Raw genomic sequence first — 24,470 nt, 5'->3', positions numbered from 1 at the left:
CAATTATTCGATTTTGAATTGAATGATAAAAAAGTTTTTTAGATCAGCACAAAACATCTTTTTTCTCTTCACATAAATTACAATAAGTGTAAGAATAGTGTTTTTGATGATAAGGAGTGTGCGCTTATCTTATAATTTAAATGACAAACTTTTTATATAAACGATTAATGATATTTTGTAAATCAAAATAACAATTCGATCTGTCTTTAGAGGATTAGAATATGAAAATTAAAATCCAATTATTATTATTCTCTATAACGCCATCAATAAAACAAATAATTAGAAGAATAAAAGTCTTATTTTGTTGATTTTGTTGTGCCCTGAGTTTTTATATAATATTGACAAATTTTAAGAGGATCTAATATTATTCCAAAGACTTCAACGGATTTTAAGAAATTAAAAGAAAATTAATAGGATTGCAAAGAATTTCTCAAACCTTATGAAGATTTAAAAATATTTCAGAAGATTTAAAATGTTTTACGTTATTTTAATGACTCCAAAAGCCTTCACAAAAACGTCTTAGGTTTATTATGGACTTTTAACAAGTTATTAACAATTTTTGATAGTTTTATAACATCTCTATACATTTCAAAGAATTTCAAAAGAATTAAGGGTTTTCGTAAAATTGTTAACATTTGAAGAGACTTTCAAATATCTCAGGAGATTTCACGAATTTCAAAAGACCTGCAAGGATTTTATGTATGATTTATAAGATTGTAGTATAGATTAAAATATTTCTAGGATTTTCCAACATATTTAAATACATTGATAGGGATTGTAAGGAATTTTTAATATTTCAGGGTATTTTCAAAGATTCGAATTCCAAAATAATACTTCAGAGATATTTTCAATTATTCCAAAGAATTTTCAATAGCTTTCAAAAAATTAAAAAGTGCTTCAAGCTTTTCAAATATTCAAGGGTATTTTTAAAGATATCAAGAACTTTGCAAAAGATTTCAGTAAATGCAAAGATTTGAGGTTTTTTCAAATAAAATATTCCAAGAAATTTTCCATAAATTTTAGTAAATTGAATGGATTTCAAGGATTTAAAGTACTTTAGGATATTTTTAATGATTAAAATTAATTTGCAATATAATAAAATAAATTTAAGGGATATAAAGGAATTGAAAAGATTTTACAGCAGAAAACATATATTCCAAGAAACTTTTATTAAATTTCTGAACTTGAACGGATTTTAAAGATTTGAAATAGTTTTGCAAGTTTTCAGATTCCAAGGAATTTTTGAATTGTTTTAGATAGAACCCGCGGGAAGTAAGTGCATTTCTTAAATCGCTATTTTGATAGATGCCCAATACTTATAAACGATACTCTTGTTTAATATGTACTAATTTAGCAAGTAAAAAAAAATCAATAAGTGAATGCATCAAAAGAAAGGTTAATACGTAGCGTTGCAGTGAAGACTGCGATGCATTAATTACGATTCAAGTAGGAGACCTGCGGTGTTTGCAGACAACTTGACATTCAGCTCGTTTTCTGCTTCTTTCGAAGTTCTAAAAAACATCATTGCTCGCTATCTCCACAATCGCGTCCTCCAGAGCGTAAAATTATACGCCGATCGATGGAAAGAATGCTTATTTTTGTCCGTGTCACGATTGGGTCACACGTAAGTAGGTAATAATACAAATTAGACATGCTTCATACTAGTTTTAAACTACTTATATATTTAAAATACTTTACTTACTTTCATTTATTCATTATTTGAAGTGGGACATAAGGATGATTAAAAATTGTTTAAATGTAGGGCTCCGAGGCATTCAGGGCCAAATTTCCAATTTTTGAATTGCTTTTTACTGGCTTGGACAAATTTTTTTAACCTAACTGATTTATCTGTAGAAGATATATGATGCATTTCGATTTATAAATGAGTCATAATCTTTGGGTTTTAATGGATATTTACGTTTCGGCACTCACAGAGTCCGAAAAATCATAAAATTTGGTGGGAGTCTGTATGTCTATTTGTATGTCTATCTTTATGTCTGTCTATCTGCCATGCTAACTTTGGAAGAATTTGTCCAATCGAGTAAGCCTATGATAGACTTCTTAACGTTCCCAAAGTAAAAGTTAAGTTCGTTAAGCAGATATTTCCAAAAAAAAAATGACAATTTTTACATCTTTATTTTGTTTCCTTCCGTAAACAATCGAAATAAGTGTAGTAGCATCTAATAAACAACATTTAAATACATAAAATGGTTTAAGTAAGTTATTTAATGTTTCAAAAAAATGATATAAAAAGTTATTTAGCTTCGAAAAGTGTATGTATTGATGCAGTTTCTTTGAAACAATAACATATGTGTTGCAAAGATTAATGTTTTCCCAACAAAATACTATCAAGTAAATTTAAAGTACTTTTAGTGAAAACAGAATATATTTCTGTAAAGGAGCGACTGAATAGTGAATTTGTTTATATAACTTTGTGTATAAGATTATTAAATATGTAAAATGCACAACATTTTCTGATGTATTATTATTATTATTAAATCAATCTAAAGTCATGTTAATAAAAGTAGAATGTATTTCAGCGAATGATTGTTCAAACAGTGAACTTATTTATCGAGTTTCCTTAAAATTTTTCTTTCAAGAAGAAGCTAAAACCTTTCAAACTTTTTGTATTAGGTCTAGTGCATTTGTTTTTACTGATTTACAGCTTATTTCTACGGTTTATGGAAAAATGAAAAAAGTGATAGAAATGGACATTTTTCACTTTATTTGGTAAACCAAAAGTGAAATTAAAAAATTTAAAGTATTCAAATTGATTAAGAATTTTCGGCTCTAGGCCGGCAATCAAAGAAATCAAATTTTAACGTTTTGCATGGTGGATATTATAAATAGCGTCCGTGTTTGTGGATTCTTATATTAATTTTCCCAATCATCTAGCTTTTTTTCTTTAGGAAAATAGTGCTTAAATATAATTTCTGTTTTAAAATATGTGTCATAAAGAGTAATAGTGAAGAAACAGTGTTGGTGGAAACAGATGGAAAATCCTTTGGCAAAAATTAAGTATTTACAGCTTATGTTGAAATAAAAAAATAAAGACTGATTATATTAAAATTAATTAAATCTTACAACACCACGTCTGGGACACAACGGCACCATTTTAATCACTGTTGGAAATGACTGAAGTAATTTTTGTTGTTATACCAAACACTCGAAAATTATTTGGATTCGAATTCAGCAACCCGAGAAACCCCGTTAAGTAATTTTCAGTCATATCACTTTGCTTTTACAATCTCAGTCAACCATTTTGAGTTTAAATTATAATTCAGCGTCTTAAAAATCCTTTATATGTGACTATTAGTCAAATTTATTTTAGTGGAAATCATTCGTACAATGAAGGTTTAAAATGGAAAATTTAATTACAATTTTCTGTGAAGCAAAAAATCTTGGACTAATTTAAAGCCCGGATTCGGATTCGGCATGACTAAATATACTGAAAAATATCTGTAACATATTAAATATAATTTCTGTGTTCCCATGGTATTTAATAATACAATTTTTTGTCAAAAAATGATATTTTTCAGCTAGATTTTCAGGATAAAAAATATTTTTTAAAGCTTCTCTATATTGTTCCTTTATTCTGTGGTTATTCATCTTAAAATCCCAAAAACACTTATCCTTTTAGGTCATTTCTATCGAATATTCTACGATTTTGTGACAGACTTTTTCCCTTTAGCCCACTGTGCGTTTGAACATTAACAATGATATTTCTCAGAGTGGTTTGCCTTTTTCAGAATGTTCCCCAAGTTCCTTTCGTGGGTTGATAGAGTTTAGCAAAAGCCAGAAAGTACTTTCTTCTTTTTTTTAGCTTGAAAAATAAAAACGATATGCAGCTTTTTCTATGCGGATTCCAATGCTATTGGACAAGGACTTTTTTTGCAGCTGTTTGGTTCTTTGTAAGTGCTCCTTTCGCAATTCGATAGAGCTGAGGAAAATCTAGTTTCGCTTTTAACGCCCTAATGCCCCGAAAAGTTCAACTATTGAGATGAACGTTGAATTCTTTCATTGAAAATTCTCTTATTTACAGATTCATTGTTTTAGTCAAATTTTCATTTCATTATTGGAAAATTTAACCATAATATTTAGGAAAAAATTGTTTAGTTGTAAATTCCACTTCTTGTCTACAAAATTTTTTAAATTAATAATTTTACTTAAATATAATTTCTTTTGTTAAAATTTAACCATTTGGTTAAAAATTTTATTTTATTCTTCCGCAGAAAATTGTTCATCTTGGTGAAAAATTTATCATTTTGGTTGAGGATTGAACTATTTTGTTAATGACTCTTCGCTTATAGTCGAATTCAACTGGTTAAAAATTCGTCTTTTTTTTTTTGTTGAAAATAAATTTCTTAAACTTAATATTTAAATATTTCATTCAAGGCTATTAACTGATATTTTTAATTTGAAAATTAAACGACGTGATTAAAAAATTATCTTTCTAGATTAAAAATTAAATTTTTAATTCAAAATTTATTTTTCGGCTATAAAATCTAATCGTTTTCTGACAAATTTTATTTTTTACATTGAAAAATTAACTCTTCTGTTTTTAGTTAAAAATTAAATTTCTTCCATGAAATCTCGTCTTTTACTGTTAAATTTAACTCGTTAAACAATTAATATTTTTTTTGTTGAAAAACATTTTCTGAAACATTCATCTTTCGATTTTTCGAAGTCATTCGAATTTTTACTCAAAATCATATCGCATTTGATAATGAATTCAACATGCTATCTATACATTAATTTTATATGTATTTAAAAAAATCTGTCTCTTGTGTCTCTACTTTCGTAAAAAATCACCATATTCTTCTTGTTTTAGGAGCATTTTGGGCCTTGATGTCTGATATTTCAATATTTTTTATTATTCTTGATTCATAATAAAACCTTATTCGGTCACCAGAATGTTGGTGGAAAGGAGGGGTGAGGAGGAGCGAATCCAAAGATTGTTAACGCAGTTTAAGAACCGCCCCTTAGCATTACATAAACTCTCAAAATTGTAATATTTCCGAGTACAAACAACCTTTATTTTAGTACACTTTGCACGTAAGCACTTTTTCACGTTTAGGTGACACGTTGAAGAAAACTGAGTGAGGCTCGAAACATTAAAAGCCTTTAGAAAGTGCAATGATGAGAGGAAAAGCAAAAGGGTAAAAACGTTCCCGCCATCAAAGACGAGGGAATGTAGAAATAGATGAAACAGAGTAATTTAAAAAAGAATGTAAATTGATCTTTACTCAATTAAGAAAAAAATACCCAACGAAAGGAGAAAATATCAAAATGAATGTTAAAAAATTCAAATGGAAGTGAAACTAGCAGGTTTTATTTGAAAATTTAAATGTTATATTTTAATAATTTTAATTTAATAAATTTTAATAAATTTTTATAAGTGTCATATTTTTTTGAAAATACATGTAAAATATTTTTTTGTTGGAAATGCAACTATTTTTTTCAATAGACTTTTCCTTATAAAAATTCATCGTTTAAATACAAATTTCACATCTGTTTAGTTAAATATACCAATATTTGTCTAAATTCTACTTTTTTTTTGAAATAACAATATATTTTGGTTCATTTTAGTTGCAAATTCTACTTTTTGGATGAAAGTTAATTATTTTAAATGCAAATTTACCTATTAAAATTTACGTTGGAAACTGATTTTTTCTAATTAAAAATTCAACTACTTGGGTAAAAGTTAAACCACCTTGTTAACAAATCTTTTTTTGTTGCTGCAGATTCATCATTTTAGTTGAAAATTTATCTTTTTGAATGAAACTTTAATCTTTTTACTAACAATGTACCAACTCCAATTTCATTTGACAATTTATTTTTTCTAATTGAAAATTATACTACTTAGGTAAAAGTTGAATGACTTTGTTAAAATTTATTTTTTAAGGTTGAAAATTCAAGTATTTGGTTGTAAATCCACGTATTTTGTTTGAAATTAATCAATTTCTGTATAAACTTATCCTATACGTTCCAAAAGTCCCTTTTTTTTTGTTGAAAATTTAACTATTTAGTTAATTAGTAGACTCTAATTAAAATTTTTTTAGATGCATCACTTTAGTTGAAAATTAATTTATTTTCTTGAAAATTTAACTATTTTCAACTCTTTTTTATTCAAATTCAAATCTTTTTTAGTAGGAACAATAATATCAAATTGAAGTGCTTTGTGAACAAAATTGTAGATAAAAATTAATTAATTAACTTGAACATTTATACCTCTGGTTAAAAATGTAACTATTTCGTTGATAATTGATTTTAGTCTTTTTAGTTGAAAGTTACTCTTTTTTTCTTAAAAATGCAAGTGTTTGATTAAAAATTATATATTTTTTTTAGTTGTTTTCGGGTTGAAAATTCAACTGTTTTACTGAAAATTCGTCTTTTGATCTTTTTGATGAAAGAATTTTAATCCTGGGTCAAGAGTGGGAATGGTTTACCTAAAATTCATTTTCTTTTAAAGATTTATAATTTTGGTTCAAAATTCATCTTTTTGGTTAAAAATTTAAGTATTTTGTTGGAAATTCGTCTTTTTGATAGAAAATTTATATTTTCGTTTTGAAAATCCCAATATTTTGTAAAAAATTTATGTTTTAAATGAAAATTGGGATTTTTTGATTGAAACCTAAAGTACTTTGTTAAAGAATTTAGTTCTTTTTTGTTATTGCAAACTTATAATTTCAGTTGAAAATTTATCTCTTAAGTAAAAAAATCGTTTTTTCTTGTTTAAAATTATTTTTTTTACTGAAAACTTAACATTTACATTTTTTGCTGACAATGTATCTTCCTTAGTTAAATATGATCTATTTCTTTAAAAATTGATCTTGTAACATAGTGGCAGGCCACTATGTTACAAGATGTTACAAAGATCAAAAAAATGTATTTTGTTGAAAATTCGTATTTTTAAGTAGAAAATTATTCTTCATCTTAAATATTGGTCTTTTTTGTTGACCGTTGGAAATTCAACTGTTTTTCGTGCTATTTTAATCTTTTTTGTTAAATATTCAACTATTTGATTTAAAAATCATCTTTCAATGTAGAACATTTCAGTATTTGGTTAAAAATTAGACTTTCTTGATGAAAAAGTATTAATTTAGTTAAAAATGTGAATATATTGTTAGAAATTTAATTATTTTGTTGAAAATTTAAGTATTTTGTTAACAAGTTATTTTTATTGCTTCGTGCTTAAACTGTTTTTTAGAAATTCGTATGTCTGAACAAAAAAAAAAACAGTTTGTTTTCGATCAAAATTTATCTGCCTTCTATAAAATGAAATTATTTGGTTAAAAGTGCAACTGTTTTTGGTTGCAATAGATTTGAAATTTAACAATTTTAATTGGAATTTATTTGATTATGTATCTAAATATTATATGGTAAGAATGTTGAAATATTAAAATTTTAGTCTTTGAATATTAATGATCCTAGAAAATGAAAAATTGTTCAGGTGAAAAACTAGGAAGAGTCAGGAACTTTTGATGATAGAGTTTTGCGGCAACCCTGAACTAGTCCTAAAGAATGCTAATGAAAATACATTATATCAACATGTATTTACACAATAAATTATCTTAATGTGGAGTAAATTTCCTCCATTTCAACATTGTATAGATAGAAGAAAAAAATATAGTGATGAAATAAAGAGGAAACACGCGAATCCAATCAAATGATTCTGGCTTAGTTATCTTCGGTATCACCTGCTTCGTTGTTTTTCTTTCCAGTAAAAAACAGCTGGAAAATAATGACGTGGGCGAAAGAAATAAATGAAACACTTACAACTGGGAGCCCCTGCGTCTTGTCCGCCTTTCCTCATCCGGCGCGAGGATCGACGATTGAGAGGTTTGTGGTACCACTTCCGGTGTTTGTGCCAAGTCCAAATTGATAACCTTCTCTTCGTCATTTCCCATCTCGTAAGGCATCACCGGCTTCACCCCTACCCGAATCGATGGCCTTCGGGACGACTGTCTCTCTTCCGGTTCCCGCGAACCTAAAAAAATTTTCACAGGTGTAATAAAGAGAAATTTTTAAACAATTCTCTTTTTTAGCTTCTCTTAGAGAATTCCAAGTAAATGCTTAGATTATTCAATAATAGCAGAAAAATCGCAGCTACTATATGTTTCTTATTTTGATTGCCTGATTATTATGAAATTATGATATATGTCTTGATTTAAAATATTATAAAATATAATTAATAATCATAAATTAAAATTAATATTAAAATATCTACATCGGCTTTCATGCAATTTCCACTTGAACTTTAATTTAATTTAAATTGGCTTTCAGTAATTTGCAACTTGTATTCAAATATAAGATTTTATCCCAGCCGGAAACTGAATCGAAGAAAGAAATAATTAAGCAATGATTCATTTCGCAGATGTATAAATAAAACTTTCAAAATTTGGATGGCTTAAAAATTAAATATCAAACTTTCAATTTTCAATCTTTTTAATTAAAGTAATGTCGAATTTAAATCACCAAAATTACATCATTTTTAATTTTAAAAACTAATTACCGCAATATTTTTAGTTGTACCTTTTCAGAATTAAAAGTTCTTCAATTTTCAAGACGTATAAATAAAACGTCGTCAATTTTACGCACTGTTTCGGTTACGGAAGTTTCCCTAACTCTAACCTTTTTTTAAGCTCATTAGGGGCTACAGTTACAGAAAATTCTGCAACCATAGATAGTGCCTAAATTTTAATAATTTTGGAAAAAAGTCAAGTTTTATATTTTAAATCCTCGAAAGAAAAATTTTTTTGTTTATCAAGCATAAAGATGACTACATTTTTATTTGTTAAGCTTAAAACTTGCTTCATTTTTAATCCTAATTATTTTCAAAATTTAAGACTCTTCGGTTTTTAAGATTGACTATTTGAATTTCTAAAATTTTAAAGATTTACAATGACAAACTCTTCGATTTTAATGATATATAGATCACAATTCTTGAATTTTGGTTGTAAAGGTTGACTGCAAATTTTGGTTAAGCGGACAAGCAATGTCGATGATGTGGGCTCTTCCACCTTTTTTTTCTCGCATCACGATGTCAGGTCGGTTAGCCCAGATGTAATGATCCGTTTGGATAGTAATATCCCAATATAAGATGTAATATTCGCTTTCTAAAACGGGTATTAGAATATATCTATAGAAGGGCATCCATTCTTTTAAGAGTCCTAGGTTGAGGGCAAGTTGTTGATGTATAATGCCCGCTACATCATTATGTCTGTGCGTATATTCTTTCTGAGCCATTACGCGACAGCCATCAATAATGTGCTCAATGAATTCGTTGGTATCTCCATATTATCGGCACTAGTCAACCATGTCTTGATGTAACACGTGTTTGGAATAATTCCTGGTGCTGACAATCTTGTCCTGTATTGCAATGACGAATCCTTCCATCTCTGGACACAGAACACCCTTTCTTAGCCAAATATTAGAAGCCTCACTATCCACTTCATTTTGATCTAAAGTGTTGGGGTGCTCATCACGGATGGCTTTCTGTCTCCATTGTATTTCTAATTCCACTATGGTTTTTGCCCTAATATTCAAGGCCCCATCCGAGGACAAATTCAAGGGCGTGTATTCAAGATCCGCTTGACAGATGGTACTGTAAAGCGCATCATTTCGTTTGCTGTTCAAAGAGTCTCGCAACTGTATAACTTGTGACTCACACAGTTTTTTGACATCTACAACGCCCCGATCCCCTAAATGTTGTGGTAGAACTACCCTTTCCATCGCTGAATTTCTGAGGTGTATTCGGTGCTTCGTTATTTCTACGCGAACAAATCTGTTTAACTTTTCAAGGTCGGTGTTAGACCATTTTATGAGCCTGAAGGAGTATGTGAGGACAGGGATGGCATATGTGTTGATCGCCCTGATTTTGTTTGCCGAGTTTAGAAAACTCTTCATAATTAATCTGAGTCTCGTAGTGAAGGCAGTCGTTAGGCTTGTCTTAACTATCGTATGTTGAATACCCTTAGATTCAAGAATACCCAGATATTTATATGATTCGGCAGCAGCAATTGCCTCGATATCATTTTCGAACTTGTTCTGTAACTTTGCGGTCCCTAATTCCCCTCTGATTAAATGAACTGTTCTACATTTATCTAGTCCGAACTCCATGTGGTTATCATTGGAAAACTGCTTTGTGGCATTGATCCCTTGCTGTAGTTTCTGGCCTGAACTAGCGTACAGCTTTAGGTCATTCATGTAAAGAAAATGGGTCACTTGATGACCATCCTCATTATCATGAATTCTAAACCCATGAGATATGCTGTTCAGTGTTTTGTTCAATGGATTCAACGCTAAACAAAACCATAGTGCGCTCAAGGATTCTCCTTCAAATATACCCGTCGTAAAGCGTATTGATATAGTTACCCTTGGTGATCTATGATGCACACTCGTCAGGTACTTGTACCAGAAGTTGTGCACCATGTCCGGACCTGGAGCTTTCCAATTACTTGCCCTTTTCAAGACCGCTGAAACATCCAAAACTGTGATGTTTGTCAGATGCATTTCAGAGCTATTGCTTGCCCTTGCTTCCTCCAGTTTGAACCACGCGGTGTCCAAATTGCATCTGTTGATTTTTCCCCAAACACCCGATCAGTAGAGTTAGTCATATCTTCCAATTGAGAAACTTCGGTGCCTTGGTGGTTATTTGGCTTTACTCTCAGTTCACGATAGAACCTTCTTTCATCGATCTGAAAGTTTTGATTTTGTTGCGTTCGTGCAATACTTTTCTTGTACCGACGCAGTCTGGCAGTAAGAACATCAAGTCCCTGACGTTGAGAGTCTAAAATTTCATCCAATATTGCTGGTGTTAATATCTCGATGTGCCGAGGGTGGATGATCTTAGTAACATGATTCACCAGCTTTTTGATTATATTTCCTTTTTTATATTCAGTTAATCGACCCAATTTGCACCTTACTTTGCTGACATCCATATCCAACCTGATCTTTCATGGTGGATCTCGATCACTTGCTGGGACAAAAACTGCATTTGCAGGCCTAGTTTTCCGGCCCAACGTTCTAACGGTTGCCACAGCTGCACAGTATACAAGAGTTTGCACTTCTAACGCATTTTGTAAACCCTTGCTGTCGAGACGTGCTATTAGTGCACTCAGATCATTTGTGATGTTCATTTTGGGCAGAAAATGCCTTGGTGTTGGTTCTACATATCTGAACTCTAGTAAAGCATGACCAAAATTCCTTTCCAGGTGCTGCAGTTTTTCTGAGGTTTCTCTATTCACATCATCGTTAGTAATATCCGGATGTGGTTCTAATGGATCCGGTACATGATGTTCATTATCCCTAGCACCTATGCCTTTAGCACCAATAAAGTCTTCGTTATCTACATCTTTCAAGGCGAACTCACCAATAGGAAGCTGCCGTTCCACTTCCAGTTTGATAGCAGCTATTTCAACAGCCGGAAGCAGTCTGTTTACAGATATTGAGCGCTTTTGATCTGCTAGAATCTGCTTATTTATTTTTGTAGCTAGTTCTTGGTATTTCAGTAAGAAGAGTCTATGTTGTTCTCTCCGCACACTTTGTTCACATTTCTCTGCCAAAAAATAAAGGCACATAACATCTTTGTTCATATGGTATGTCCATTTTCGTCGCTTTTTTGGTTGCTAAACCTCTGTTTCTGCCTCTGCTTGTGTAAGGTCATCCACCTCTGGAGGATGTGGTGGTGTTGGATCATCAATGGGTTGAGGAAGAACATCAATTGCTCCTGCTTGACCGTTTGACGCGGCTTTCTCTAACTGATGTTCATTGCCGTCGTTTTTCCACGCCAAATCAACCTGTTGTTTAATCTCCATTGCTCGGTCTTCTGTAACATGTGAACTAGCCCTGATAGCTTCAACCTTAGCGATAAGATCTCTTAGTGTGACTTTTTGTATATTAAGATACTTTGCAGCAAATTTTGTTCTTAAATTGTATCCCTTTTCCATGTTTGTTTCAAACTTCGCACTTTCATAACAGAGACGCACCAATTCCTCTTCCATTGTGGTATCCCAATTGATGCTCTCCCACGGTATTTCTGTCGAGGTGGTTGGCTGCAAATAGCTAGCGCTAGCCAAAGCATCCTCAACAGGCACAGTTGATGTTCCAATGCTTACCGTTTGTCGCAAATGTTCTTGCTGCCAGCTATTTGATTAGTAAGATCTGCCTGACCATCTCGCAGCTCACCATCGCCACCATCCCGCATATTGTGACCCCCAGCTGTGGCTCCAGAGGCAACCCGACGATCCTCAGGAAGCGATAAGCGTTTCAAAATCTTTAATATATTCTCCATTTTTCATTGATGGATTTTGGTGTTCTACTTAGTCCCTCTCCTCTTCGTTATCGGTCTATTTGACATGGGAAACCCTGTCAGTAGCAATGCTACCGCCAACTTTGCCGTCAAAGTCATGAGAGGAGAGCTCTAGCCCTACCGAGACATCAACGCGGAACACCTTCGGTAGGGCGGCATCAACGCGAAATATATCATTCAGCCAGATCTCTTTCGAGGTATGCATGGCACACTAGGTGAGGAAAGAAATTGTAGAAAGTGGAAGTCGGTGGGGGGTATTGATTTTCAGATGGATCTAGAATTCTCGTGTCGTTGATTCAAATAATGCGTTCCTTCTCCAACAATCCTCCGATCCAGGTCCCTGCTCCATCTCTCTGATAATTATTCCAGGTAAAAAGCTTACTAAGTCATCATGTAATGCTTTCTACTCGGTACTTTTACTATCTAAGGTCTTATGCTTCAGGCGTCATTCATTCTACTGACAGTCTTCACCCTATTATAAAATTCGACGTAGGATAAGACTCGGTAACGACGGCCGAAACTGCGCAGAGAACGAGGTCGAAGACATCACCCTATTTGACATCACCCTATTTGACAAGGTGAATATAAGACCCTACAACTAGGTGAACCTATAAAAAATGTTTACTTACATTAAAAATATATTTCACAACAAGATTCATGTATGCATATTTAAAAGAATCGAAGGTGAATAATAGATGCGCCCACTTAAAGTGCTTTTCACTTTCACTCGACATTTTATTTAATTACATGAAAATTTTTTGATAGGTTCTACACAGAAGCGTGTCCTGTGTTCTGATTTCGTGCAATTTTAAATCGTTCTGAATCAATTCGATCCGGCAGGTACGCATGTTTATTGAATGCGCGTCTTTATTTACTTGTAAGTTTACAATCTTTTCTACGATTAATGGCGAAGAGATATGCCAATAATTTCGTACATAAATATTATTGTGAAACATACTTTTAATGTTACCGAACATTTTTTATAGGTCCACCTAGGTGAAGGGTTAGATATTTACCTTGATATTTGGGGACATATGAAACGGAAGAGCGATTCCAGCTTTGTTTGAGAAGTAGCTGACGTACTTTGGAGTAGATCTGTACTTCAAAGAAAATGTTGAGATTTTCAGAGGGGCTAACAGAAATAATGGAAACAATGGTAATCAGTAAACTGTTTGGCAGGTGATAACAACTTCAAAAAAGAAAATAGTCAAAGCTATGCATTATAATTCAAGATTTTTTTCAATAATAATTTTTCTTTTATCCTTTAACTGATATTTTCTATTCAATGAAACTCAATATATTTTCGTCATTATTTTATCAAAAAACATGTATGCAATTTTCAATTATTATTAGTGCAATTTCCTATAGTTTAGATTTAACTGTTCTAGACAGACTTTAGGAAAAAGTCACTGATGCCAACATCTTAACCCGTAGAACCTTTATAATTTATAAAATTGTCTGAGCCTAACACGATTCTTAACATGAAATATTGTACTTGGAAAAAAAACATTATTGAAGCAAAATAAAAACAAAAATGTTAAGTTAACGACGAAATAACTATAGAAAAATGCTTTGAAATTTAAAAATATAAGTCACAGTTAATATTATTATTATTATCTCATAATTATTTGTATGATGACATTAATCCTTTAAAACCATGTTCCTTTCACCCATAATAATGTGTGCTTACCATTCCCTGCAACCCACTTTTATCATTATAATTGCGATAAATTAAAAAAATTATAAATAAAATAAAATAATAAAATTATTTGTCATCATAGTTATAAGTACATGTTATAAAAATTTCACACCGGAAACGAAGTCGTAAACGACGCCAGAAACGCCGCCGTATTCGGTCCCACATTCCGATCCTGTTTTTCGGGGTCGTTTCCGGTGTCGTTTCCGACCTCGTTTCCTGCGTCGGTTTCGGCGGCATTACCGATGTCGGATCCTACATCGGATTTTTCAATAGGGCATCGTGTATTTCTTAAAAACTGTTTGTCGCTACACTATGAATTTCTTCATTTCAGAAGATAATTTCAGAATGTAACTCTTTTTTTAATTTTCAGTGTCTAAAAAATGATTTAGTTAGTTGCTATTTGAGAGGTGTCTAGTTACAAATTGGTAAGTTCGATAGTTAAAATATAAGTTTCAGACTCGATTATATCGCAAGACTCGTTCATCCCAGTTGTGATAGGACACAAAATGCCCTTAGGGTGACATCAGGGCACTGTGGGCAAATAGCAGGTAATTGGATTTTAACTATGGTTGTACGCTCCATGTATAAAGTTTCAATAATATCAAATGAAGGTCCACCGTAGTTCGCTTTGATCTCTATTAAACGCAAAATACATGGCTTTACCAGGAAAACTTGAAAATGATTAATTCTCTCAACTTTCACCGTGATGTCTGTTACTCGTAAAATGCTTTTCCTAATACGTACAAATGACCAATTTTACTATTCCGATTAAAATGCGACGTAAATTTTGTAAGGTATCGTTAAACCAGTTAAAGCCTTAATAAAGCACTAGCTGATTGTAGATTATGGTTAAAATACATTAAGTAACTCAATCGATCAATTTAGGAATGTCCGAATTTACCCTACATTTCCGAACCTACCACGATTAACGGTATGTTCTGTAGACTCTACAATAGAAAATGGTTTTAAAGTTTTTAACAATGGTTTTCAAAACTAACATTATTATAAACGAGTAAAAATCTTGACTCCTGCAGTAATGAAAGAGATCACAGTATGTTCCCAATTGGTCCTTTTCATCTATTTTGTTCAAAATTGCCTGTGACCCTATAGATTTGAGAATTTGGTTTATTTTCCGAATTGTAAGAAACTCGCGGCCACTGATAAAGAAATTATATGTAGCTTAGAGAAACAATGCTTCAAAGAAAAAAGAAAAAAAGCAAATTCTCGACGATTTACCACAAAAATAGAAAAAAAATCTAACATTACTGATTCAACAGTCTTGCGAAAGAGAATAATATACTTTCGATTTATACATATAATTTGTCGATTTGAGATATAAAAATTTATTGAACATTGTTCTATGTGTAACTTCAAGTTCAAAATTACTCAATATTTAACCTTATTTAAAAAATCAAAAAAGGGGCTGATTTTTTATTTAAATTTAGTTATTCACATATTTATCTTTTGTCTTTTGCTGGACGAAAAAGTCGCAATGCGCATTCGGTTTTAATTTGCAAAAGCTCATATTGTTCCTCAATAGGTTCTTTACATTTATACTCGTAAAGTTTCATGGAAATTATTTTATATAGAAATAATATATAAAATTGGTTTTAGTCAGTGATTCTTTAAATGAAACAATTTGCTGAAATTAAATTGAATGAAAATTACGACTATTCCCTAAAGCGGAAAAAACATCAATGCAAATAACAACATTTTAATAAATAAGAATCACTTCCACTAGTTTTTATTATTTAGGCTAAGAATTCTTTTAAAACTTTTTAAAAGTTCTGTTGCCACACTCAGCAGGCCCATTTTTTCTATTTAATATATGGGGCAGAATACGTCAAGTGTTCCCACCAAAAAATATTATTATTTTTTGATCGGGTTGAAACTTGGCTTGAATATAGTCCTGGTAGACCTACATTAATCCACAATTAGCTACAAAATTATCGAAAATATTATAGATGATTTATGTTATTAGTTTACTCTCCAGAAATGATAGATTTCAAAGCTTAACATTTTTTTTTAATTTGCAATTTTTGGGTTTGTGACTGAACGTACGGAATTTTCCGTAAAATTAGCCAGCGATTTAGTTAGGGCTAATGTTACGGAATTTTTCGTACAAGCTTTAGAGATCAAAGAGGTTAATTTACACCATAATAATAAGTGGTCGAAAGTATATTTGTTTCTTTTTTCAAGTTTTTATTTGGTAATAAAGTTCCGAGAAGAGAGTTTCTTCAATAAATTAAAAAGTTACTATACTAATGTATTTTGAGACGCTGATTATGAATATAATAGTGAAAATACCAACAAATTTAAATTTCAAGGCTAAAATCACAAAGGTATTTCAGGGGTGCCTCCGCCCCACGAGACGTTGCAAAGAGTTAGGGGTTTGAAAACATGATTTCTGCGACCAGTCACAGGGCTGCCATTCAGCCCCCCACAAAATGTTGGAAAGGGGGTAAGGGTTTGAAAACATTATTTCTGTGGTCAGCCATTCAGATGCCTTCACCCCCCCCCCCAAGAGACGTTAAAGAGGGGTAGGGATTTGACCAACATTATTTCTGTGACCAGTCACAGAGGTTCATTCACGCCCCCCACGACACCTTGGAAAAGGGTAGGGTTTTGTCCAAAATTATTTAAGGGATCACTCACAGGGGTACTATCCAGCCGTCTACGAAGCATTGGAAAAGGGTAGGTATTTTACCAACTTACGGAATATTCCGTACGTTCGAACAAGATTTGCAATTCTTGAACAGTTTGAGGCTCATTAATATATTGCATAGAAAACTGGCTGCGATTCACAAAAATCATTAAATTTCGCAAAAAGTTATTGGTATTTTAATAAAAAAAAATTATAAGATTTAAAACAATAATTACAATTTCAAACAAAAATCGTTATAATTTCAAAAAGATTGTAAAGATTCCAAAGCAGATTCACGATTTTTCAATAATTTTATGTTAGGTTGGATCTTTGCATTGAAAATCGGTATTTTTAGTAAAATTTGTTTAGATTTTTAAGAAGATTAACATTATGTGTACAATTTTATAGAGTAAGCAAGTGGTTTGTCCCGGAAATGTCGATATAGATATCTAAGAAGAATTACAATTTTTGCAAAATTCAAATTATTGTGAAAAAATCATTCGATTTTAGAGACAGTAACAAATAATTGTCACCAATTCCATTATTAATGAAAAATGATTAGATTTCCAAGAATATTTACAATATTTAAGTAATAATTAAACCTGCAAACAGTTATTTTAAACAAAAACCATTTAACTTGAAAAATTAGATTTACAGTTTTAAAAGACTTTATAGTTTATGCTAGTGTTTTTTCTTTGAAAATTGATATTTTTTTCGAAAAATGCAACTGCTTGATTATCTGTATATTGTAAAAAAATATTATATATCAATTAGGAATGTAAAATATCAATTCTCATCAATTATTAACAAATATTTTCCTTTGTTTTCTTTATTATTGTCTATTTTAAGTCATATAGATACTATGAAATACACAAATTTTGGCATTATTAATTTTATATTTTATTTAAAAAATTAAAGAAGACAGAAAAATAATTGCAGGCATAGCAGGCGCGTTTGTTTTTTCATGTAAGAAAATTGGTACATGCTTTCTTATAAAAGTGTTGCAGCTAATGATATTTATTCAATACGCCTATATTTTGGAATTATAAAAAATTTTCCCTTTTTTGAAGCGAAATTCTCCTATTTTTCCTACAATTAAACTGATGATCCAACCGTAATCTTTATATAGGAAATAAGAATTTCCGAAACAAGAAAATTTAATTTTCGAAGAATAACAAACCTTGTGTAGAAAATGAAGATCTGTGTTGTGCAGCTACGATCGCCATGGCATTAAGACCACCACCTCCAGGAGTTGCAAAAACATCATAAGCCGATGCCCTCCGAGGTAATTGAGCCGGAAGTCCTAGACCAAAATCGGGATGTGTTGATTGCCCGGATCCAATTCCTATCGATGCCGTTTTGATTTCATCATCATAAGATCGTTGCCTCGTGACTCTCGGTTTTCCTCCCATTGTCGACCCTCGACGTCTGGCACGACGTCGACGTTCTTCGTCTTCTTCAGGGTTGATATCTGCTAGAATTTCTTGCTCTGATTGAACAAAAATAACAGATTTTGTACGTTAGTTGTTAAATTCTTTTAAATAATGAAGGAAATGTTAAATTTACTGGGTTGCTACAAAATTCCTGTTTCGGAATTTCCTGCCTTTCCCTGATCTTCATCTGACCATTTTTTCATTTTCTCTGGCCCGTATAAATTTTTCTTTTGGGTATTCTAGAAAAATAGTGAATCCTATTATAATAATACTTAAAGGTATTGCATTTCAAAAAGATAGATGAACTGTTAATCAAATAGATATTTTTTTAAACAAAGAGATGAATTATCTACCAAAAAGGTTTATTTTTTGACAAAAAAGACGAGTTTTCAATAAAATACATGAATTTTCGACAAAATAGTTAAATTTACACTAAGAAGATTAAACTTATAATCACAGAAAATAACAGCAATCATAGAAATAAATTTGTAATTAAAAAGGTGAATTAGTCATCAAGAAGGTTAATTTTCTAACGCAAATAATGAATTTTCAATCAAATACATACATTTACAAACAAACAGTTGAATTTTCAATTAAAGAAGATCGGGTTTCAAACAAAGATGGATTACTTAAGTTTTCAGTTAAAACTTAATTTACGCACAATAATAGAAAAAGTTTTAAAAATAGTGCAAGTTTCAACTAACAACAAGTCTTTTCAACAAAAAATTATATATCTTCACATGAAAAATAAATTTTTTACAAAGTATTTTCATTTTCTACTAAGTAGTTGAATTTGTAATGACAAAACTATTAATCCTGAGAGAAATATATAATATTTTATATATATCAAAGAATCTGAATTCTCAACTAAAAGAAGTAAATTTAAACCAAACAGTTATGTTGTTAACCAAATAAGAATTTATATGAGAAGAAGTGAATATGAAAATCAAAAAGACGAATTTTTAACAAAAAAGTTGAATTTTCAACCGTCAAAGGTTTTCGAGACAAATAAAGACAAAAATTTCATCAGAATTGTTAAATTTGTTACGACACAAAAAGTAATTTTAAAAAATTAGAATTTTTCAACTAAAAAGGCGGTTCTTGTAGATGGAAGTCAAAATTTCAGTCAATTACTGGTCAGTTTATTGAAATTATGTCTGAGAGATTATCAGTACATATATGGTAGACGTTTCGACTGTAAGTCGACAGTCCTCATCAGTATAAAATACTTCTTTCTACGAAATTTTGCAACTGTATGTTAAATTTAATTTGTTAGTTACTGAAATGACTATACAAAAAGGCGATTTGTCAACAACAAGATCAATTTTCAACAAAAAAATTATGTTTCAATCAAATAGCAGATTTTCTAGCGACACTTCAATTTTAAACCCAAAAAGACGAATCTAAAATAAAAATGATGAATTTCTAACCGAAAAGATTGATGTTGTAGCAGCGTTGTTGAATCTTCAACAAAATGATAAATACAACTTTAATTTCAGTTTTTCGAAAATTTCCTGACATTTCCTCACTTTTCCTGACTTTGGAGAATACCGTGACCTGTATCAACGAGGATTCAATTAATTATTGTTAACTTTTACCTACATCAAAGAGATATTGTAAACAAATAATTTATTACCTCTGCAACAATTTTCGATAACGCATTTCCATAATAATTACACCACTCTTTAACACTGAATTAAACTAGTTTCTTTACCTAGAGTGTCCTAGAGAAAAAAACGAGATAGGGATGGTCGGGCTTAATTACATTTTAATTAAGAGAAGAAATTAATAATACGAACACGAAACAGAGAATGCATAAAAAAAATAGTTACGACTCTTTCTCGAGCCGCCTGTTACAAAAAGTGGCAATAAAACACAACATCGTTGTGCTACGTGTTCGAAACTGATTTCTGCTTCACTGGATATTTCATTCTCGTTAGCCCGCAAATTTCATTTTTCTACATTTCCTCACGCGCGGATTTGTCTGTCTCTTATATATGTATATCAAGAGACGATTGATTAAAAAAAAAAAATTTGTCACGTAATTTCAACTAACAATTATTAGTTTTAAGACTATAAAATTTAAAACCAAATAATTGCAAACCATAAATATGTAAAACAAAACATTTTAAACTTGAATTTTAAATTCAATCACTAATATTATACAACTTACAGTCAAATTTTTTGAAATATAAATTATTTTAGAAAAACTCAAAAATATTTAATTAAATGCCTCAACAATTAAACATTTTTAATTTAAATGTACAATTTTTAATTTATAACTTCTGGCTTACCAAATTAATTGCAAGACTTTAAAAATGAAGACCAATAACTTCCCAATTTAGCAAGTACAAATTAGGTTTTAAAATATGTTGGTTTCGCGTAGAGTACCATAAATGTTAAAATTCCGAAAAGGATTTTGACAAAGCTTTAAAAAATATTGATCTGAGACAAAAATATTGCACACAAAGGTTGTAGATTTCATTAGAGCACACATTTTTTCATGCTTGCGCATTTCCCCTAAAATTATTATTTTACGAGAAAATTTAAAAAAACTCATGTTTAGATATTTTTGTACAAGAAATTTCAAAACCCCTGGTAATAGTATCCAATGACATGGGGGTTTTAGTCACTCAAAAAAAAAAGAACGACACATCCTAGTGTTGAGCATTTTAAATCATGAAATTTGTGAAAAGAACTAACTGCTTTCATCTTTCTAGGGTCCCTGACTTAAAATTTATTAATATTTTATAACATTTAATTCTTTTAAAATGTATAAATATTAATTATCATTTTTCTTGAAAAATATTAATTTGAACGAAAGAGTGTACAAACAAATATTATGTATTGCGATGAGATCTACAAATTGTATGCACAATATTTTGATCATAGATAAATAGTTTCCGAGATTTTTGGAAGGAACTAATTTCGAAAAAAAGTAACGAAGGTCAATAACTCCATTTTTATTACTATGGGCCAAAAATTAATTTCAAGTCAATAGTTTTAGGTGAAGTTTTTGGCAGTATGTCCAGCTTTGACACGTTGAAAGCATTCGAAATAGATATAAAAAATACGAACTCTCTCATAGATTATTGATAATATGCCGAAAAATTTCACGCGTGTTTTGGGGAAAACTCCGAGGACATTTTTAGAGAAGATAAACATAGGTGGGGCTCTTACCTGTTATGGACGTTCGCTTGGTCGCCCTCTGTGGGCTCGTGTTTCTTCCCCTTTCTCCTCTTTCCCCTCTTTCACCCCGGTCACCACGATCTCCTCTTTCTCCTCTCTCTCCTCTCTCTCCTCTCTCTGACCTGTCGTTTTGATGACGATCCGGAGAACCGCTTCTGGATTTATTCCTCCATTCCAATTCTCTTTCCCACCTGAGCTCCTCACGACGCTCCCCTGCAACCTTTCGAAACTACAACATTACCAGGCTGTTAGGGTTCATGCTAAGGACACCACCACACGCAGGGCAAGGAATTGAGACTTCAATGCAGGATTAACTAGAGGATCAACCGCAAAAGCAAGCTGTCCTGGCGAAACTCGAAAAAAGCAAGTATCCCCTTACTTAAGCAATATAAAGTTAAAGAAAGGGATAGAAAAGTATAGATAAGTATCGAAAGTCGTAGAAAGTACCTAAAAAGATTGAAATATAATATTTAAATTCACATTTGGGTATTCTCTCACAATTTTAATGATACTTTGAGAACCAGTTAATATTTCATAATGATTTTAGTCGTCTTTCAAAGAGGATATTTCGAACTCAAATCTGACGAAGCTTATATTTTTTCCATTCACTCCCCTGAAGTATGCAGGAAGTGAAATTTGAGCATCGAAAACTGGTTAAAACAGGAAAATAGGTGGGTGTTTCGCTCATGATGTCTCAGCCTCTGTTAATTCAAAATACTTTATATAAGGCTTATTTAAAGCGAAAATATATAGGTTTTCTAGCAGGTTTTCAAAAATCTTTGTCATCCTATTTCTTGCTAAAGTAACCATGTACAAAGAGAGGCATATTTTTAATAACTGACTGACAGTTCTAAGCGCTACTGTACATATTTGACTAAACAACTTTCTTGAATGTTTAACAATTAAGTAAAATTTAATTAACCATACGATCAAACCCTGAAATTTGACTGCTATTAAATCAGACTAAAAAGACTCGACACCTGTAACTTGTTTTCCACGTATATTTTAGATTTGAGATTAAATTATTTTTTCTTTATTTGGCTGCAACTTTATTTATTAATTAGTGTTTCAAAATACTTCATAATTTTTTAAATATTTTGCATAAGCATATGTGTTTTATACGTAGTTGTTTTATATTAGATACAAGAATAAACTTTTAGTAAACCATAAAGTGGTTTCATAAAAGAGGTTAATTATATCTAATCTTTCTGTTAAAATTGCTATCACAGGCTCTGAATTTTAATAGGAAAGATTTAAAAAAGCAAAGACCATCAAGGCGGAAGCAAAAATGATAAAAATTGATAAAACTGATTGCGTTTTTTAAACGAAATGTACTCTAAATTACTTTTTTAATTAGACTTTTTTATATTATTTCATCGATGATCCAGAATCATATTGTTTTAAACAAAATTTAATAATAAATAGGTGCTTTCGTAATTTTTGAAGAGTTTGCCAACATTCCTTTAAATCGAAATTCATTTTTTGACATGTAATCAAAATATAAATTTGTTTACGATATTTTTTATGCTATAACTAACAAAAGTTTTCAAAGGGAAGGATTTTGCTAAGTACACCAAACTCTCGCTTTCAATTACCCCGTTCTTGACCTTCCTAGAACTGCCAGCACATGCAGTTTTTCACCCTTGACTGAAAGCGAGCGTTTGGTATATTATAAAATTAATTCCGTTAAAAGAAGGAAATATTACAATGGAAAATTGACGGAAATTTGTCTTTTGCATATAAAATGTATTTAAATTAATAATAAATGCTTTTATCTGATAAAGTTTAATAATAAATAAGTTCCCATTTAAGTCATTGACAGTCAATTTCGTAAAAAATAACATTGATTTGTTAAAAAGCAGTTGAGTATTTAATTTCTTTACAGAATTGCCTATCAGGTATAATTTTCATATAAGGAGTAAAGTAAATGTCGTTTTCACGATTAGAAATTTTGTTTTAGTGGATGAATTTTATTAGGAATGGCTTAAAAAATAAGAAAGTCAAGGTCTATAAAGTCAAAATTAAGAAACGTGATGTACGTTTACGTCTCTTACAACATTTTGTTTCATTTTTAACTCTATCCTTAATATTTTTTCTTTATTACTTTACATTAAAACGAGTAAATATTAAGAAATATTAAGCAAAAAATATCAAATAAATATTAAGCTTGACGCAAAATAAAAAATTATTATTTTTGAATATCATAGTTTCAGCGTTTCAGAATCCTAATTAAAGAATTCTTCAATTTTCTACGAAGTTTGCAGCTGTTAAATTTTTAAAGCGACGTGATTTTAAATGATTCCAATTATAAATGAAATTGTATTTTTCATACGGAAATATAATTTTTAGTTAAGAAAAATATATCAAATCATTGTTCGTTAAACGCGATACTACATGATATAATAGATACCTATTAGACAGGTCGAAAATAAAATATTCCGGAATTGGAAATCTCTACAAAGCGAAAAAGTAGCGTACAGGGATTTTTTGTTTGTACAATTTTTGAATTTTAATTTTATTGTAAATTTCCAAAAACCAAGAAACATTTTTTAGTGTCGAAAATACAGGAGTTTTTTAGTTCTTGTGAAAGAAAAATATTTCTCTAATTTATACAGGTTTTAGGTTTTTTTCAAAACCACGGATGAATTCAATAGAAACCATATTTTTAAAAATTATTGATTAAAATCGCAAAAAATCGGAAAGACTTTCTGTTTTTAAATTCCAAAACATTTTGTTGATCATTTTCGTCATATTTGAAATGTTTATAGTTTTAATATCAATTATAGTTTTACATACGCCATCCTAAAATAGTTTAATTTTCCAAGCCTTACAGCTAAAGTTGTTTAGTTTCCAAATCTTAAATTCAAAAATATTTGTTTTGATTTTTCTTATTTTTTAAATATTAAGACAGTTACATATTTTAAAATTTCTTATTTTGTATTGTTAATGTTCCTGACAAGACAAAAATAATTAAAATTTTTTTTACAATATTGTATAGTCTAGTACTTTAAAATTATACAATCATAAATGCTTAATTTTGAATATAGTTTCTAATTTCGATGTCCTCATGGAAATGATCTTTTAAGAATAATTTCTTAAATGTCCGACTCAAATTTTTTTTAAATTTAGGGTTCTATCTTTCTATTCTTTATCACCGAAAGAAAAGCTCAAGTTTTTTCCTTGAAGTGAAAT

At 30.6% G+C, this 24,470-nt stretch overlaps 1 protein-coding gene across 1 annotated transcript in view; it reads right to left on the bottom strand.

Annotated features, from left to right (window-relative positions):
* The window catches only part of LOC117174366 (regulating synaptic membrane exocytosis protein 1), a 522,514-nt gene that overhangs the window by 278,850 nt on the left and 219,194 nt on the right, over positions 1 to 24,470 (bottom strand). Inside the window, exons 7-9 of the mRNA XM_033363427.1 lie at positions 21,270 to 21,507; positions 17,837 to 18,145; positions 7,780 to 7,990 (exon numbers count right to left, since the gene is read on the bottom strand). Coding sequence (XP_033219318.1) covers positions 7,780 to 7,990; positions 17,837 to 18,145; positions 21,270 to 21,507 — 758 coding nt within the window. The remainder of the gene's footprint in view (positions 1 to 7,779; positions 7,991 to 17,836; positions 18,146 to 21,269; positions 21,508 to 24,470) is intronic.

Source organism: Belonocnema kinseyi, chromosome 6, assembly GCF_010883055.1.
Source record: "Belonocnema kinseyi isolate 2016_QV_RU_SX_M_011 chromosome 6, B_treatae_v1, whole genome shotgun sequence".
In the NCBI taxonomy this organism is placed as follows: domain Eukaryota; kingdom Metazoa; phylum Arthropoda; class Insecta; order Hymenoptera; family Cynipidae; genus Belonocnema; species Belonocnema kinseyi.
This window is presented reverse-complemented; position numbering and strand designations above follow the sequence as displayed.